This window comes from Eriocheir sinensis, chromosome 57 (assembly GCF_024679095.1).
Source record: "Eriocheir sinensis breed Jianghai 21 chromosome 57, ASM2467909v1, whole genome shotgun sequence".
Lineage (NCBI taxonomy): Eukaryota > Metazoa > Arthropoda > Malacostraca > Decapoda > Varunidae > Eriocheir > Eriocheir sinensis.
The window spans coordinates 9,593,190-9,609,253 of record NC_066565.1 but is presented as its reverse complement, the minus strand read 5'-3'; the positions used below and the strand labels follow the sequence as shown (position 1 = coordinate 9,609,253).

Here is a 16,064-nt window from a genome sequence, read left to right as displayed (position 1 = left end):
ATTGGGTCTTTTCCGTTTGGCGTACAGCGCTAAAAGTAATTTTAATATAGATTTTTCTATGTATTTTTGTCCGTAGAATCAGAATATCACATTATTTTTTTGGAGAAATTAACAGTTTTTGAGTTATTTGCCTTTAAAGTTATTTTCTTCCTATCTATTACTGAAGGAATTCAAACTTTAAAAAGTCGTAATATTCAGTATTATATACAATTTATGGATCTTTTCCGTTTGCAAACCTTCAGCAGTCATGGAAACGCTTTGAAAATCCAATTCAAGGACTTTTTTTTTACTCCTGAAAATATGGGATAATGTTTACGAAAGCGCGTCGCCTCCTCTGCTGGCCGCGGCGAGGCTGCAGCGGGTGTTGCGAGAAATACCTCCTCGCTGAAATAAGTCACATATACATGAGGGGGGGGTCCAGGGAGGGGCGTAGCCCCCCCTGGTTATTAGGGGGGGTCGAGGGGGGCGCAGCCCCCCCGTTAGTAGGTCGTAAAGTTCGGTTGGAGTAGTTTAAATATGCTCCCCGACCCTAAGCCCTCTGCGAGCTATTTTGAGGCTGCGGCGGCTGCAGCGTAAAGGAAAATAACTTAAAAACTGTTCGTTTCTCCATAAAACGGTTGTCATATTCGGATTCTACGGACAAAAATACATAAGAAAATCTATATTAAAATTAATTTTAGCGCTGTACGCCAAACGGAAAAGATCCGATTTATTTATTGGAGTTACTGGATAATTCTTCATATCCGATTCGTTTTCTTTTTTAGGTTGCTAATAAATATTGTTATTGTTATTAGACTATGATCGAGTACCCATATCACCGAGATATCCACTCACTGAGTAGTGATCTCTCTCTCTCTCTCTCTCTCTCTCTCTCTCTCTCTCTCTCTCTCTCTGAATGAAGTGAATATTTATTTTTTCGATAAAAAAATAGCATGTATAGTTATTATGGATGTACTCGATCATAGTCTAATAACAATAACAATATTTAGTTGCAACCTAAAAAAAAATCGGACATGAAGAATTATCTATAAATCCAATAAATAAATCCGAACAATCTGGTACCGGTACCGAGCAATCTGGTACCGGTACCGTACCGTTTAGCTGGTACCGTTAGTACCGGTACCTGCCCACCCCTAAACTGTCTGCCAGGTGAAAGCAACAGCACACGCCGAGGCCCGAGCAGCATCCCTTCTGGCCCTGCCCAACCAGCCCCCTAAAACACCCCAGAAGAAGGAGACGACGAAGGCTCCACACCCACGGGCCAGCGCTGGGGACCTGCTGGCCAGCGACACCCTCAGCCCCAACACTGCCAGGACAACACCTCCACCACCGCCGCCGGGAAGTCTTAACCTTCTCATGCAGCAGAAGTAGGTAAGCTTCTCCTTGACAGAGTGGAATCAAAGGCTCTTCGTTTCATCATCTCTCCTCCTCATACTGATAGTCTTCTACCTCTCAAATTCCGCCGCCATGTTGGCTCTCTTTCTATCTTCTATCGATATTTTCATGCTGACTGCTCTTCTGAACTTGCTAACTGCATGCCTCCCCTCCTCCCGCGGCCCCGCTGCACAAGACTTTCTACTCATGCTCATCTCTATACTGTCCAAACCCATTATGCAAGAGTTAACCAGCATCTTCACTCTTTCATCCCTCACGCTGGTAAACTCTGGAACAATCTTCCTTCATTCCTTCACTTGAGACCTGATATCATCTCTAATTTCCTCCTTCAGATTCTTGACATCACTCTTGATCTCCTCTAAGGCCTCAGTGGTTTTAGTTTCCAGGGCATCCATACGTCTTTCTACTTTATCCTGTCTCTTGGATGTGTTGGTTACTTGTTTGAACAATTTCCCCGCAACAATATCGCATTTGGTACAATACCAGTGAATCTTACTTACTTGATTGCTGCTCAGGAAATTATACACTGCCTCAGTGACCTCCTCACACTTTATGTGGTGCCACATTTCACATAGTTCACAGCCTAGAGCCTTGTCTTCCTCACCAACCTTAACCTTACAGACTGGGCATGTGTCTGTTTGTTTATCTGCGTCGCTATCGTCTGCCCCTGTCAGCTGATCATCCCCGCCCCAGCAGCAAGGCTTGTTTTGCCAGATCCAACAGTATCCTTGGTTTTGTACCCGCCTGCTTACTAGACGGATTATTCTTCGAACGATTCATTCTTCTGGCAATATTACTATTGGAGAATTCCTTCACTTTTACAGAGCTCTCACGGGCACGTCCACCCTCGACCACGACCACGGACCCTAGGCCTCCGGTGTGTGGAGGAAAAGAGAACAAGGAAAGAACGAGGACAACAACAACACACTCAGCCGCCGCAAAGGTTGGGGCCGCCTCACCTGCAGGGCTGGACAGCAGCATGAGTGGCCAGGACAAGCAGGAGCAGACTGCTGCAGGGGGCAGGAGGGTCAGTGGTCACCAGATGAAGCAACTTGCTGCTGGCAACTCCAGCAACAAAGGAGAGAGGAAGTTTGTGTGTCTGGAGTGTGGAAAAGAATTAACCACAAGGCATGGCCTCAGATATCACACCCTTACACACACTGGTGTGAAGAACTATGAATGTAAGGAATGTGGGAAACAATTCATCCAGAAGAGTACCCTTGATAGACACACCCTTACACACACTGGTGTGAAGAACTATGAATGTAAGGAATGTGGAAAAAAATTCAACCGGAAGGGTAACCTTGATACACACACCCTTACACACACTGGTGTGAAGAACTATGAATGTAAGGAATGTGGAAAAAAATTCATCCTGAAGGGTCACCTTGATACACACACCCTTACACACACTGGTGTGAAGAACTATGAATGTAAGGAATGTGGGAAAAAATTCATCCAGAAGAGTACCCTTGATACACACACCCTTACACACACTGGTGTGAAGAACTATGAATGTAAGGAATGTGGGAAAAAATTAAACCTGAAGGGTAACCTTGATACACACACCCTTACACACACTGGTGTGAAGAACTTTGAATGTAAGGAATGTTTGAAAAAATTCATCCTGAAGGGTAACCTTGATAGACACACCCTTACACACACTGGTGTGAAGAACTATGAATGTAAGGAATGTGGGAAAAAATTCATCCTGAAGGGTAACCTTGATACACACACCCTTACACACACTGGTGTGAAGAACTATGAATGTAAGGAATGTGGGAAAAAATTCATCCTGAAGAGTACCCTTGATAGACACACCCTTACACACACTGGTGTGAAGAACTATGAATGTAAGGAATGTGGGAAAAAATTCATCCGGAAGAGTCACCTTGATACACACACCCTAACACACACTGGTGTAAAAAGTCATGAGTGTGAAGAGTGCGGGAAGAGGTTCAGTGTGAAGCAGGCACTCAATCGACATGTCTTCAGGCACTATGGCCTTAGAGAGTTCAAGTGTGATGTTTGTGGAAAGCTCTTTAAGACAAAGAGAGACATTGCCAGGCACATGAAGATCCACTTCTGAAGTGTGTCTGCCTACAGTAGTTATAGTGACCAAGGTAGGGAAGGGGATGGGAGGGAGAGGAAGGGGAGGAAGAGGAAGGGAAGGCTGCAGTAGGGAAGGGAAGGAAATCCCAAGGAAGGAAAAGGGAGAGTAATGTGGTGTGGCTGGGTGTGGTGTGGTGTGGCTGGGTATGGTGTATGGTGTGTGGTGTGTGTTGGGGCTGGGTATGGTGTGGTGTGTGGTGCGGCTGGGTATGGTGTGGTGTGGTGTGTGGTGCGGCTGGGTATGGTGTGGTGTGTCGTGCGGCTGGGTGTGGTGTGTGGTGCAGCTGGGTTTGGTGTGGTGTGTGGTGTGGCTGGGTATGGTGTGGTGTGTGGTGTGGCTGGGTATGGTGTGGTGTGGTGTGTGGTGCGGCTGGGTGTGGTGTGGTGTGGGAGGATTTGACTCGGGGACTTTTTTTACCTCGCTGTTGGTGGTGTTTGCAGAAGGACAAGCAGGACCTGGACGGTGACATCATTATGAGGCTTGAGTACGGTCTCCTGAACTCCTCGTCCCTGGAGCTGATTGGTGAGTTGGTGACCCTGTTTTTTCTTTGTTCGCATGTCTCTCTGTCTCTATCTCAGGTTGTGGCTTTTAATTGATGGGTCTGTCTATGTCTGTGTCTCTGGATGTTTTATTTGCTTCTCATTTTCTCTCTCTCTGTCTGGGTCTCTCTTTGTCTTTGTCTGTCTCTGTTTTTCTCTCATTTTCTCTCCCTGTGTGTCTCTGTCTCTTTGTATGTTTTATTTGCTTCTCATTTTCTCTGTCTGTCTGTCTGTCTGTCTCTCTGTGTCTTTGTCTGTCTCTGTCTCTCTCTGGATTTCTGTAGCTTTTCGTGATGGTTGTTTTTTTCTGTTTTTATTTTCTCTGTGTCTGTCTCTGTTTGTGTCTCTGTGTCTGTCTTTGTCTGTCTCTGTCTCTCTCTGGATTTCTGTAGCTTTTAGTGCTAATGGTTGTTTTATCTACTTCTCATTTTCTCTGTGTCTGTCTCTTTGGTAGTATTGCTTTCCTTCTCTTTCTCTACTTATCCCTGTTTCATTTTCCTCCGTTCTCATTTTTTGTTCTCTTTCTGTTCTTATGTCTTATTTTTTCACCGTTTTCCTTTCATTCTTTTCCTTTTTCATTTCTCTCTTCCTCTCCTTGTCTTAGTTTTCCCTTTTCATTTCTTCTTCTTCCTTTTGCTCTCATTTTCTCTGTGTCTGGTTCTCTGGATTTCTGTAGCTTTTATTTATTTATTTATTTTTACAACAAAGGAGACGGCTCAAGGGCAACAAAAAGTGCATAGAAAAAAAAGGCCCGCTACTCACCGCTGCCATAATAGACGAAAGTAAAGAGTGGCCAAGAGAGAGGTCAATTTGTGGTGGAGAGGTGTCTTGATAATGGCTGTTTTATGTCTACTTCTCATTTGGTCTCTGTCTGTCTCTGTCTCTGGGTTTCTGCAGCTTGTAGTGATAGTTCTCTCTCTCTCTCTCTCTCTCTCTCTCTCTCTCTCTCTCTCTCTCTCTCTCTCTCTCTCTCTCTCTCTTCTGGAAAAACAAATTGAGTAGGTAACCTGGTGCGCACTTTCTCCGCAGAGCAACCCATCACCGACCCGTACGCTCTCAACAGCGCGGAGACGGTGGTGAGCATAGCCAAGGGGTGCGAGGAGGAGGCTTGCAAAGTGGACATGCAGACCGAGGTGGCGTTCCTGGATGGGTGAGTCCGAGGGGGATGGGAGGAGAATGTGCGTTAAGATGCGATTGGTTCATCTGTGTCAAAGTTCTCAAGCTCTGTTCAAGTCTTCCATCCTCAAACTTCACTTGTAATCTTGTCTTAACCTCACTTTCCAGCAATAACAGTTCAGTCTGAGGGGGATGGAATGCTAATGTGCGATCAGTTAAGCTGCGTCAAAGTTCTGAAGCTCTGTTCAAGTCTTCCATCCTCAAACTTTCTCTTGTCTTAACCTCACTTTCCAGCAATAACAGTTTGGTCCGAGGGCGATGGGATGCTAATGTGTGTTAAGATGCCATCAGTTAAGCTGCGTCAAAGATCTGAAGCTCTGTTCAAGTCTTCCATCCTCAAACTTCACTTGTAATCTTATCTTAACCTCACTTTGCAACAATAACAGTTCGGTCATCATAGGCAAGATCAACCGGCTTGAGGTGACAGCAAGCAACAAGGGGGAACACGTGTACCTCCCCAGCCTAATGGTGAGCCTGGCGCCGCCCCTCGTGGTCTTCCAGCCTCCTCACCAGTGCATCTTCCACTCCTCCGAGCTTGTGTATAACTTGACCAACCCTCTGAAGAGCAGTGCTGAGGTGAGTGAGGGAAGGGAAGGGAGAGGAAAGGAAGGGAAGGCTGAGAAAGGGAGGGGAAGAGAAGGGAAGGGAAGGGAAGGGAAGGGAAGGGAAGGAAAGGTCAAGGAAGGGAAGGGAAGAGAGAGGAAAGGAAAGGGGAGGGAAGGTCAAGGAAGGAAAGGGAATGGAAGGGATGGAAAGGGAAAGGGAAGGGAAGGGAGAGGAATCAGAATCAGAAACTTTATTTCCATTTTATACAATGGTTATTCTTTACAGGCTTAAAACTATTGATCATAGTATATAGAGTGGTCCCCCCCCCCAGGCAGGGACTCAGAGGCAGGGTGAAGGTGCGCCATTTTGAATTTTGGGAAAAGATGTCTACATAGTTTGTCTATTTTTGATCTGTTGTCTGTCTGGAAAGCTGGATTTTCTTATAGCCTTCTCAAACTAATGCTTCCTCTACATAGTTTGTCTATTTTTGATCTGTTGCTCTGTCTGGAAAGCTGGATTTTCTTATAGCCTTCTCAAACTAATGCTTCCTCTACATAGTTTGTCTATTTTTGATCTGTTGCTCTGTCTGGAAAGCTGGATTACCTCACGTCATTAGAATGCAATTGATACCTTTTCTTGGCCTTTGGAAAGAGTTGATGTGAGGGGAAGTGTTGAGGATGCCCGCCTACAGTCCTTGCTGAGCAGTTTCTGTGTCTTTCAGAGCGTGTGAAGCAGTTTGCCAACCTGGTCCTGGCCCTCATGATGCTGTTCGCCAGGTACAATCACTGGATGGTGGGCGACAAGTTTGAGAGACTCGCCCCCTCACTGGTAATTATGCCCCGTTGTCATTTTTCCTTCTCTCTGTTCAGGGGCAGGACCTAGTGTTTTTTATGCCTTTTTTGTTTTATTGCCCTTGAACTCTAAAAGATAAAACTACATGACCTCCCCTAACATAACCTTACCTGACCTCCCTTAACCTTTTATAACCTCCCTTAACCTCACCTAACCTTACCTAACCTCTCCTAACTTAACCTATCCTCCCTTACCCTAGCCTACCTTAACCTAACCCCCGTACCTCCCCTCCCCTCCCCCCCAGGTGTTCTTCATGCTAACCTGCCGGCTCATCGCTGAGTACCAAATCCACCGGAAGGAGAAGATGGACAAGGCGGCGGCAGCGGCCAAGAAGTCACCCGCCGCAGCCGCCGAAGGGAAGGACGGAGGAACAGCCCCCAACTCCATCGCTGGCGGCTCCACATCTACTCTCGTCTCCTCCTCCTCCTCCTCCTCGCCCTCCTCCTCCTCCTCCTTCTCCTCCTCCTCCTCCTCCTCCTTGCCCTCCTCCTCCTCCTCTCAACATGGACGGTCGAAGGAGGATGTTTAGTGTGGAGGTGTTTGATTGGGGTTTGTGGTTCAGTGCTTTTATTTTCATTTGTGTGTGTGTGTGTGTGTGTGTGTGTGTGTGTGTGCTACCCTGTTTGTATAAGTAACCTCAATTCACTGGTATGTCGTATGTTACTTTGATCTGTACGTATAGAGAAGATTATGTCATTTAAACTAGCAAAATATACCGTATTGTACGGCTTACAAGACACTGCGTCTTGGAAGACGCACCCTAATATTGGAGAGAAATTTTGAGAAAAAAAAATGACGTCATTCTCACACAAGAACAGCCCCCAACTCCATCGCTGGCGGCTCCACGTCTACTCTCGTCTCCTCCTCCTCCTCCTCCTCTCAACATGGACGGTCGAAAAAGGATGTTTAGTGTGGAGGTGTTTGATTGGGGTATGTGGGTTGGTGTTTATAATTTCATTTGTGTGTGTGTGTGTGTGTGTGTGTGTGTGTGTGTGTGTGTGTGTGTGTGTGTGCTACCCTTCCCTCCCTCCCTCACCCCAATGTTTGTCTCTAGGTGTTTGTAGGCGATAAGATGACCTTTCAACACACCTTCTTTCTTTCCTTTATTCTTTCCCTCTTTACAACGTTATTGTAAGTATACGTAACCTTAAACTAACGAAATACAAGTTACGTGAACCCTACCCTCGAGATATGTTATTTTGATCTCTGTACGTATAGGCAAGATTACGTCTCTTAAACTAACGATATATAAGGTATGTCAACCTTAACCTGCGAGATGTTTGTATAAGTAACCTCAATTCACACTTTGATCTCTGTACGTTGAGGCAAGGTTACGTCATCCCAGCACTCACTGTTTGCTTATTTCTCGTCTTTACGTAGACGTAACATTACGATCCTTGTATTGTTGTAGGACTTGTGTTGTGGAGAGGAAGTATTGCTGTAGGACTTGTGTTGTGGAGAGGAAGTATTGCTGTAGGACTTGTGTTGTGGAGAGGAAGTATTGCTGTAGGACTTGTGTTGTGGAGAGGAAGTATTGCTGTAGGACTTGTGTTGTGGAGAGGAAGTATTGCTGTAGGACTTGTGTTATGAAAGAGAGAGTTCGTAATGACAATATATTTTAAGTTCTTCCGACTCGGAACGACAACACAGGCTCGGGATTAACGGTTACGTAGAGTCGGTTACGAGGAGGTTCTTTTCGGCTCCATATATTACTTGTCGTCTCAAGGAGGTACATACATATATCGTTTAGTCATGTACGCCGGGTTTTTCAAGCGTGGTAGTAGTGTCAAGCTCTGTGGCTGGTGTGACTTTGCTTCTAATTTTGAGATGGAGTTGTTAGCTAGAAGTCCTGGATTTTCAGAGTGAAGTCAACACATTAACAAACCAGCAAAGACAAGTCAGCCACAGTGTTCTTGACGAAGGCTAATACAGCGTTTGAATATTCAGGCGCTAATTTCTTTGTTCGCCCTAAAGATGAAACAATCCATTACTCTGTTGGCAGCCCAGAAGTCAAGTATTTGTTCATTATTAAGAGGAATAAAAACACTTTGAATTGTTTCCCTTTGTTTGTCTCCGCGAAGAATCAAAACTGTTCTCCACCAGACAAACGACGTAATGTAATCTTATAAGGGAAATAAGAGTGTTATAAAAATTGCAACAGTTTGTCAGAAAGGCCTATTTTTAACCCCTTGACTGTGGATTTCCTACAAGAAGACATCAAAAAGCTATGGGAGTGGAACAAAAAGTGGCTGCTACAATGCAATGATGAAAAATGTTAAGTCCTGCACCTTGGGAGGGGATATCCAGCACACCAATACCACATGGGAAACACTCCACTATCCACCACAGAGGCAGAGAAAGACCTGGGAGTGTATGTGACCAGGCTACCAGTGAAGGGATATCCAGCACACCAATACCACATGGGAAACACTCCACTATCCACCACAGAGGCAGAGAAAGACCTGGGAGTGTATGTGACCAGGCTACCAGTGAAGGGATATCCAGCACACCAATACCACGTGGGAAAAACTCCACTATCCACCACAGAGGCAGAGAAAGACCTGGGAGTGTATGTGACCAGGCTACCAGTGAAGGGATATCCAGCACACCAATACCACATGGGAAACACTCCACTATCCACCACAGAGGCAGAGAAAGACCTGGGAGTGTATGTGACCAGGCTACCAGTGAAGGGATATCCAGCATACCAATACCACGTGGGAAACACTCCACTATCCACCACAGAGGCAGAGAAAGACCTGGGAGTGTATGTTACCAGGCTACCAGTGAAGGGATATCCAGCACACCAATACCACATGGGAAACACTCCACTATCCACCACAGAGGCAGAGAAAGACCTGGGAGTGTATGTTACCAGGCTACCAGTGAAGGGATACCCAGCACACCAATACCACATGGGAAACACACCACTATCCACCACATTGGCAGAGAAAGACCTGGGAGTGTATCTTACCAGGCTACCAGTGAAGGGATATCCAGCACACCAATACCACATGGGAAAAACTCCACTATCCACCACAGAGGCAGGGAAAGACCTGGGAGTGTATGTTACCAGGCTACCAGTGAAGGGATATCCAGCATACCAATACCACATGGGAAACACTCCACTATCCACCACAGAGGCAGAGAAAGACCTGGGAGTGTATGTTACCAGGCTACCAGTGAAGGGATATCCAGCACACCAATACCACATGGGAAACACTCCACTATCCACCACAGAGGCAGAGAAAGACCTAGGAGTGTATGTTACCAGGCTACCAGTGAAGGGATATCCAGCACACCAATACCACATAGGAAACACTCCACTATCCACCACAGAGGCAGAGAAAGACATGGGAGTGTATGTTACCAGGCTACCAGTGAAGGGATATCCAGCACACCAATACCACATGGGAAACACTCCACTATCCACCACAGAGGCAGAGAAAGACCTGGGAGTGTATATTACCAGGCTACCAGTGAAGGGATATCCAGCACACCAATACCACATGGGAAACACTCCGCTATCCACCACAGAGGCAGAGAAAGACCTGGGAGTGTATGTGACCAGGCTACCAGTGAAGGGATATCCAGCACACCAATACCACATGGGAAACACTCCACTATCCACCACAGAGGCAGAGAAAGACCTGGGAGTGTATGTTACCAGGCTACCAGTAAAGGAATATCCAGCACACCAATAACACATGGGAAACACTTCACTATCCACCACATTGGCAGAGAAAGACCTGGGAGTGTATGTTACCAGGCTACCAGTGAAGGGATATCCAGCACACCAATACCACATGGGAAAAACTCCACTATCCACCACAGAGGCAGAGAAAGACCTAGGAGTGTATGTTACCAGGCTACCAGTGAAGGGATATCCAGCACACTGATACCACATGGGAAACACTCCACTATCCACCACAGAGGCAGAGAAAGACCTGGGAGTGTATGTTACCAGGCTACCAGTGAAGGGATATCCAGCACACCAATACCACATGGTAAACACTCCACTATCCACCACAGAGGCAGAGAAAGACCTGGGAGTGTATGTTACCAGGCTACCAGTGAAGGGATATCCAGCACACCAATACCACATGGGAAACACTCCACTATCCACCACAGAGGCAGAGAAAGACCTGGCTAAGACCGCTAATGGGCTGGGGCCGTCCAAGAGGGCCTACTGGTGCTACAGGCAGACAGGGGATAGACAGGAAGCTGATGAGAAAATAGAATTCCCAAACCAATTCTGGTGTGTGTCTGTATGCATGTGTGTGTGTGTGTGTGTGTGTGTGTGTGTATTTACCTAGTTGTAGTTTTACAGGGCCTGGGCATTATGCTCGTGTGGTCCCGTCTCCGTGTCTGCATTTATCCAACTTATCTTTAAAGCTTTGCACACTCCTCGCTGATACTGTATCCTCGCTCAGACTGTTCCAAACCTCTACATTTCTTTGCGGGAAGCTATACTTCTTAGTGTCTCTCAAGCATCTCCCCTTTCTCAATTTTTTACTGTGTCCTCTTGTATTTCTGCTTATGTTTCCTTCTGTTAGTAGCAGTTCTTCATTATCTACTTGATCTATTTTGCTTAATAATTTATAAATTTGGATTAGGTCTCCCCTTTCTCTTCTTTGTTCCAGTGTTGTTAAGTTCATTTCCTTTAATCTTTCCTCGTATATTAATCCCTCCAACTCTGGGACCATTTTTGATGCCATCCTCTGTATTCTTTCTAGTTTCTTTATATGCTTCTTCTTATGGGGGGACCACACTACCTCTGCATATTCTAATTTTGGTCTAATCATGGTAGTGATTAGCCTTCTCATCATGTCCTTGTCCATGTAGCTAAATGCTACTCCAATATTTCTCACCAAGTTATATGTGTCTCTAAAGATCCGATTTATATGACTCTCTGGTTGATTATCATCCCTCATCACTACTCCCAGGTCTCTCTCTTCATGCACTTTTTTTAATGTTTCACCATTTCCCATTTTGTATATCCAGATTGGTCTTGTTTCACTTTTACCCATTTCCATAACATGACATTTTTTCACATTAAATTCCATCTCCCAATCCATACTCCATTTCCAAATTTTGTATAGGTCTTCTTGCAATATTTCACAATCTTCTTTGTTTCTTATATGTTTTTGTAATTTAGCGTCGTCAGCAAACAGGTTTATGTAGCTATTAACTCCTTCAGCCATGTCATTTACATATACCAGGAAGATTATCGGTGCTAATACTGAACCCTGTGGTACTCCGCTTTCTACATTTCTCCATTCTGATTTTATGTCCTTGACCACAGTTCTCATCTCCTTCCCATTAGGTAGCTTGCCATCCATTTTTTCATATTTCCTTTCAATCCTCCTTTATTTTCCAGTTTCCATAATAGTCTTGTATGTGGAACTTTGTCAAAGGCCTTTTCAAATCTAGATAAATACAATCAACCCATCCATCCCTTTCCTGAGTTCTGTCTGTCACTCTTGAGTAAAAACTGAGTAAGTTTGTAACACATGATCGGCCCTTTTGAAATCCATATTGTTTGCTGGTAATTAACTTATGCTCTTCTAGAAATTTAGTCCACTGCTTCTTTATTATTTTCTCACATATTTTGCACAAAACACTTGTCAGGGATATGGGTCTGTAGTTTGAAGGTTCATCTTTCCTTCCACTTTTATATATGGGGACCACTTCAGCCCTTCTCCACTCATTGGGCACCGTATCTGTTGCTACTGAGCATCTAATGATGTCGTATATTGGAACAATTAATTCATCTCTACATTTTTTTAAAATATACCCAGAAACTCCATCCGGTCCTACTGCTTTTCCCTCTTCTAGTTCTCCCAGTAATTTATGGATCTCTTCTTTGTTTACCATAATCTCTTCCATATGAACTTCTATTTTATTCTCTTGTGGCACAATAAACATTGTTTCTTTGGTAAAGACTTGCTGGAATTTTCTATTTAATAACTCTGCCATACCTTTAGGGTCATTGACTTCCACATTCCCGTCTCTCAGTCTTTCTATTGTTTCTTTCGGTTTAGTCTTCCCATTTATAAATCTATAAAACAACTTGGGCTGTTCTTTGCATTTTTCCACAATATCCTTCTCATATCCCTTTTCTTCTTCTTTCCTTATTTTCACATATTCATTTCTCGCCATTCTGAAGTCTTCTTTGTTTCTTTGATTCTTCCTTCTTTTTAGTCTTTTCCATGCTTTGTCCCTTTTTTCTTTTGCGTTTGCACATTTGGCATTAAACCAGTCCTTCCTACCCTTAACTTTGGGTCTGTATACGGGTACATATTTTTTGACACCAGTGTTATAGGCTTCCATAAAGATATCATACTTTTCTTGTACTTTATTTTTTCTCAGTAACTCATCCCATTCCACTTTCTTGTAAAACTTCCGAAGGTTTTCCATGTCTGTCTTAATATAGTTTAGCCTGTTTGATTTGTAGGATTCGTCCTCTTTAGTAACCTCCACTTCTGTATCAATCTCTATGGTTACATGATCACTCTTGCCCAGTGGACATCCATACCTTAGTTCATCCTTGATGTATATTCCTTTTGTTAGTACTAGGTCCAGTCTTGCCGGTTCATCGTCACTTCTATATCTTGCATGTTCATTCACTCTTTGTAACATAAGATTCTCCATCATCAATCTTAGGAATCTATCTCCCCATGCGTTATCTCCACTATTACTCTCGAATGTCTCCCAGTCAATCTCTTTACAATTGAAGTCACCAACTAGCATAACTTTTTTGTCTTCCTTTAGCATTTTGCTTAAACTCCGTATAGTGTCATTGATCATAGTGTCGTGCTCTTCCTTACACCATGAGTTTGTTCTAGGTGGTACATATGCGGTTATAATTGTCAACCTTTCCTTGTTTTTGGTTTCCACATTTACTTTCGCAATTTCAGCTTTACCTTCACCGTATTCTACCACTTTCACTGTTAACTCCTTTTTTGTCATTATCATCACTCCACCTCCCCCTTTGCCCATTCTATCTTTCCTCCATATATCATAGTTTTTATTTATCTCTAATTTAATAGCTTCGTTCAGTTTGGTTTCCGTTAAGCATACGATCATTGGTTCTTTCTCCTTTATGAAATCTTGCAGTTCCAATTTACTAGTTATTAATCCATCTACATTTGTATACATCACTCTTAAACATTTACTCTTATCTATCTTTTCTAACTTTCGTTCTTCTTTATCCTCTCTTGTGTACCACTTTCTGACTCGGTCCCCTACTATTCTCCAAAAAAATATCTCCTTCCACAGATCTTTCATTATTCTTCTCCTTCGCCTCTGCTAGTAGTTCGTTCCATTTCCTTCTTTCTTCTTCATTTCTATTTTTCTTTATATGTATATATCCTTGCAATCTTCTGTTTCCTTTAATTTAGTTGTTCTGTACAAAATATCCTCAGCCGCCTTCTGTGATCTTAACTTTATTTTTATTGGCCTGGTCTTTCCTTCTGTGTAAGGACCCATCCTGTGGATTTCCTCCACCTCTTCCTGAAGACTTTGTTGCTCGTCATCATTTAAATTTTTTAGTAGGTCCTTAATTGATTTCAATTCCTCTTTATCTCTTTTAGGCTTATATGTGATCGTCTTTTCCTTCAAACCAAATACTATCACACTCTTCTTCTTGTCTGCAACTTCCCTGACTAGTTCTTCATTTTTCTTTATTACCTTAACCACTTCCTTTTCTACATCTTCCTTATCTTCTTTCATTTGTTGCTCGATTACCTCTCTTAGATTCACGTTTGCTTTCTCACTCTCCACTTTCCAGGTCTTCATTTCACCCAATACCTCCTCCCTGACTCTTTTCTCCTCCTGGGTGACTAATTACTTTAAACTTTCTGTGTGTGTGTGTGTGTGTGTGTGTGTGTGTGTGTGTGTGTGTGTGTGTGTGTGTGTGTGTGTGTGTGTGTGTGTGTGTGTGTGTGCATCAGTGTGTGTGTGTGTGTGTGTGTGTGCATCAGTGTGTGTATGTGTGTATTTACCTAGTTGTAATTTTACAGGGCCTGAGCTACACTCGTGTGGTCCCGTCTCCATATCTGTACTTGTCCAATTTTTCCTTAAAGTTGTGCATCAGTGTGTGTGTAAATAATAATAATAATAATAATAATAGTACTACTAATAATAAACAGTTTATTTAGATGGTTTGCAGCCAAAGGCTGAAAATTTACATGATATTTACATAAATGCATTTGTGTACATAAAATGTAAATATAAATTATATAATATAATATAATACTTGCTGTTTAGTATGTTTACAATGGTGGGGATGGGGCTCTTCCTGTACCTTTCCGTCCTTGCACGGATAGATATCAGTAAGTTGCTGTGTCTAACTGCATGGCGAGAGGGAGGCGCAGTGTCTGGCAGCAGGTCACGGTGGTGCGGGTGATTCAGGAGCTGTTCCGCGCACTTCTGGAGGAGGTGCTGGTAGCGGTCCTTAAGTGTGGGCAGGTGTAGGGTGTCGAGGGCCTCGTCATAGGTGGAGTAAGACGGGCCCAGGGTGAGCCTACACTCATGCCTCTGCACCCTCTCAAGCTGGCGGCGCTGGGTGCTGTTGAGGGAAGGAAAACAGGCTGGGGAAGGGTAAGTGAGCTTGGGGAGGATGAAGGTGTTACAGACTCCCGCCAGCTCACGCGTGGGAGTCCCCAGTGACTTAAACTGCCTCAGAAGGTAGAGTTGACAGGAGGCTGAAGCGATGGTGTGGCTGTCGTGCTCCTTCCAGGTCAAGCGGTTGTCAATGGTGACACCGAGGAGCTTGGTTGTCTCCACCACCTGTGCATCACTGTGTGTGTGTGTGTGTGTGTGTGTGTGTGTGTGTGTGTGTGTGTTTCCTCTTCTTCACCCAACCAGTATCATAACAAACTACATTTCCGGTCCAGCAGTACCGCCTTTCATTACCCATTGGCCTCCTGCTCCTCTGATGCCTGAGTACTACAACCTGACCCTTTCCTGCAGGACATGAGGAGAGTTGAAGCCAAGACGGAGGAGCTGCAGAGGTGCCAGGAGGAGAAGCTAGCTCTGAAGGCCCAGCTTGATGCACTGGGACTCTCTCTGGCCAAGCTGGACATAGCCATAAAGGACACTGAGCTCAGGACCATGGAGGTTTGTCTGAGGGAATCTTGTCTTGTCACCGAGCGAGGATATCAGAACCATGAGCGAGTCTTCTGTAATCACATATGAGTCTTATAATCACATTCTTCTAGAGTCACAAGTGAGTTCTGTAATAACTAATGAGTTTTATAATTGGGAATGACTTCTATAGTGCCCTTGAGCTGCCTCCTGTGCTGTAAGAAAAACAATGGATTGACACACTTACCGATGTCGTAGACCCACACTTATTTTGGGCTGGCGTGGACTTTAGAGTAACTTGCATGTGTGTTTTCTTTAAGGTTGTATCAGTGACATCTCAAGCAATGGACGTC

At 44.2% G+C, this 16,064-nt stretch overlaps 2 protein-coding genes across 65 annotated transcripts in view; one reads left to right on the top strand and one right to left on the bottom strand.

Moving 5' to 3' along the window:
* LOC126984854 (uncharacterized) overlaps window positions 1-13,836 on the bottom strand; it is a 72,592-nt gene extending 58,756 nt beyond the window's left edge. For 4 of the 50 annotated variants that reach the window (XR_007738025.1, XR_007738030.1, XR_007738023.1 and 1 more), the window contains exons 1-2: window positions 10,569-13,836; window positions 9,678-10,073 (exon numbers count right to left, since the gene is read on the bottom strand). Coding sequence is in view for 2 of the 50 variants with exons in the window: in XM_050839073.1 (XP_050695030.1) it covers window positions 8,897-9,479; window positions 9,678-10,073; window positions 10,569-10,726 (1,137 nt within the window). In the remaining 48 variants the exon portion in view is untranslated. Of the gene's footprint in view, window positions 1-7,578; window positions 9,480-9,677; window positions 10,272-10,370; window positions 10,516-10,568 lie in introns of those variants that run through there. The other 46 variants (XR_007738041.1, XR_007738040.1, XR_007738042.1 and 43 more) reach the window with 44 other exon arrangements.
* The window catches only part of LOC126984858 (uncharacterized), a 197,801-nt gene extending 181,754 nt beyond the window's left edge, over window positions 1-16,047 (top strand). For 8 of the 15 annotated variants that reach the window (XM_050839125.1, XM_050839126.1, XM_050839129.1 and 5 more), the window contains 5 exons: window positions 5,077-5,197; window positions 5,610-5,799; window positions 6,491-6,597; window positions 6,866-7,170; window positions 15,598-15,744. In XM_050839125.1, the coding sequence (XP_050695082.1) occupies window positions 5,077-5,197; window positions 5,610-5,799; window positions 6,491-6,499 (320 nt within the window). In that variant the 3' untranslated portion in view covers window positions 6,500-6,597; window positions 6,866-7,170; window positions 15,598-15,744. Of the gene's footprint in view, window positions 1-5,076; window positions 5,198-5,609; window positions 5,800-6,490; window positions 6,598-6,865; window positions 7,171-15,597 lie in introns of all 15 variants that reach the window. The other 7 variants (XM_050839108.1, XM_050839106.1, XM_050839105.1 and 4 more) reach the window with 4 other exon arrangements.
* The last annotated feature ends 17 nt before the right edge of the window (window positions 16,048-16,064 follow it).